Source organism: Echinops telfairi, unplaced genomic scaffold, assembly GCF_000313985.2.
Source record: "Echinops telfairi isolate 266 unplaced genomic scaffold, ASM31398v2 ScPeMD7_655;HRSCAF=1070, whole genome shotgun sequence".
Lineage (NCBI taxonomy): Eukaryota > Metazoa > Chordata > Mammalia > Afrosoricida > Tenrecidae > Echinops > Echinops telfairi.
In genome coordinates this window covers 20047191-20049663 of record NW_022104553.1, presented here as the reverse complement: position 1 = coordinate 20049663, position 2473 = coordinate 20047191, and the positions used below count along the sequence as shown (strand labels likewise).

The window sequence follows — 2473 nt, the reverse complement described above, 5'->3', positions numbered from 1 at the left end:
GGACTCTGGGGTTGGCATGTGGGTTGAGGGAGAGGGGCCCCTGGACTCCTGGGTTGGAAAAGACGTTGCTCACCAGTGAGGGTGATGTGGTTGCCGCCCGCTCCCAGGGCCCCACTGCACAGCACCGAGTAGTTTCCCAGGTCCCAGTCCAGGCTGAAGTTGCCAATGGAGAGCCTGCGTCCGTCTGGGCTGACCCGCAGGCGGCCTCCGCCCCCAGGAGCCAGGGGCCGCCCCTCCCGGGCCCAAGATGCTCTGGAGGGCGGGTGACATCCTGAGGCCTCCAGCGCCACCACGGCCTCCCCTGACCGCGTCTCTTCCACCTTGGGGTGCAGCAGCACCTCTCGGGGGGCCTCTGCGGGAGGGAGAGGCTCAGTAAGTCAGTCAAACCCCACCCTGGATTTAAAGGAGGGCACAGTGACTAAAAAGCCCAGGTGATGTAAATGGTTACATTGGGCTGTTAACGTAAGGTCAGCAGTTCGAAGCTACCAGCTGCTCTGAGAGAAAGAAACGGCCTTTCTACTGCAGAGAGTGACAGTCTCAGAAACCCACAGGGGCGGTCCTGCCCTGTCCTAGAGGATGGGAAACTGAGGACCCAGAAGACGGTGTACAGACGAATGCTTTATATTCTCATGTGTAAGAAACCTGGGAGGCCAGGGTGCTGGGTGGAGGGAGGCCTTCACACTTGTGAGTCAGAGATGAGTCCCAGTCACATTCTCCTAATTAAGATTAATCCCCACAGTATCCTCCCATCATAGTGCTGCCTTAAAGGGACCTCTTAGGAGCACATGGCTGATTGCTATCTGGCCGGCAGCTTGATCTGCAGGGGCAGACGTGTCTCTATTGCTCTCCCTGCTCAGGGGACAGTCACTCCCCTTACCTGCCCCCAGCACTGGTGTTAGGTTACTCCTCCAATGAGCTCAGGGCTCTGTAAGGTCAGGGTACGGCCCACTTTGTTATGTATGTGGGTACCTGTAATTAGGAGGACTTGCATGCCCCAAGACTATATAAGTTGGTGTAAGAATACATTCTTTCTCCTGCCCAGACCTGGTTCCTGATACCATGGAGGAGGTGAGCATCCCAAAACTTTTGCCTCTTAATTTCTTCCCGTCAATTAAGCAACCTTCCCTTAGGACCCATCCGGATGTGGGCTGCATCCCACACTACAGGGTCGCTATGATTGGGCATCAACTCAATGGCCGTAAGTTTGGTTTTTCAGTTTTGGTTAGTGGCCCAGTGGGTTAGGCATTGGGCTCCTAACCTCAGGGTTGGCAGTTCAAAGCTTCCAGTTACTACAAGGGAGGAAAATGAGGCTGTCTGCTCAGGACAGTTCTGCTAGGAAACAGTTGGAATTCTGTCCTGTCGGGTTGCTGTGAGTCAGTCGGTGAGTTTGGTGTGGGATTTGCTTTAGTGGCACAGTGGTTCAGCGCTTGGCTGCTCACTGAAAGGTTGGTGGTTCCGGCTGACACCCACCTGGGGCTTTGTGGAAGACAGAGGTGGCAGTCTGCGTTCATGAAGATTTGAAACACACAGCCGCAACGACAAATCCAGGGCCACCAAGTCAATTCCGACTCATAGTGAATCTACATGGGGTTTCTCAGATTGCTAATCTTTACAGGAGCAGACAGCCTCATCGTTCTCCCTGAGAGGGGGGTGGATTTGAACCCCAGATCTTGTGGTTAGCGGTCCAATGCTTACTACACAGCTGGAGCATGAAGATTTACTTAGAGCCTTGGCAATCCTATGCGATAGTTCGGTTTCAGGGCCATTGAGTAAATTCTGTCGCCCAAAGACCCTATAGCATAGGGTAGAAGTGCCTGCGTGGGTTTCTGAGGCTCTAAATCTTTACAGGGCTAGAAAGCCTCACCTTGCTCCTCTGGAGCAGCAGGTGGTTTCGAACTGCTGACTGAGGTTATCCATCCAACTCACAACCCACTGCGCCACCAAGGCATCTATGCGGCAGTTCTACTCCGTCCTATAGGGCGGTGAGCTGTCATGTGCCACAGTGGGTTTGGGAAGGACCCTTCCCAGTGGGTCAAAAGAAAAGTCCCTCCTCCCCCTCCCCACCCGAATAAAGCACCCCCCTCACCCGGGGTGATGGTGCAGGTGCGCGTGGCCATCAGGTGATGCGCAAGGCAGGTGACAGGGACGCCGCTGAGCCGGGGGTGGGCAGGGACTGATGCCAGGAGCGTAGAGGGCACTGGTCCCGCTCGGATGCCCTGAGGGAGACCCTGGAACTGTATGGAGGCTGCAGGAACCCCGCCAAGCCATGAGCAGCGGAAATGGAGGTTGAGGTCGCCTGGGCTCCCTTCCACTGAGCACTGTGGGGACCCAGGGGGCAGATCTGCAGAAGGAAAAACAAAAGTTACGGCCTCTCTCCACTTTCTCCTATAGCCCCGCCCCTCACCCACCGGACCCCGCCCATTTGCGTGCGGGGCCCCGCCCAATTGCCTTGCTGATCCAGCCTCCTTTGCCC

General features: G+C 56.0%; 1 protein-coding gene across 1 annotated transcript in view; it reads right to left on the bottom strand.

Annotated features, from left to right (window-relative positions):
- Positions 1 to 2473, bottom strand: part of VSIG10L (V-set and immunoglobulin domain containing 10 like) — a 12582-nt gene that overhangs the window by 4777 nt on the left and 5332 nt on the right. The window contains exons 5-6 of the mRNA XM_013006701.1: positions 2087 to 2341; positions 74 to 352 (exon numbers count right to left, since the gene is read on the bottom strand). Coding sequence (XP_012862155.1) covers positions 74 to 352; positions 2087 to 2341 — 534 coding nt within the window. The remainder of the gene's footprint in view (positions 1 to 73; positions 353 to 2086; positions 2342 to 2473) is intronic.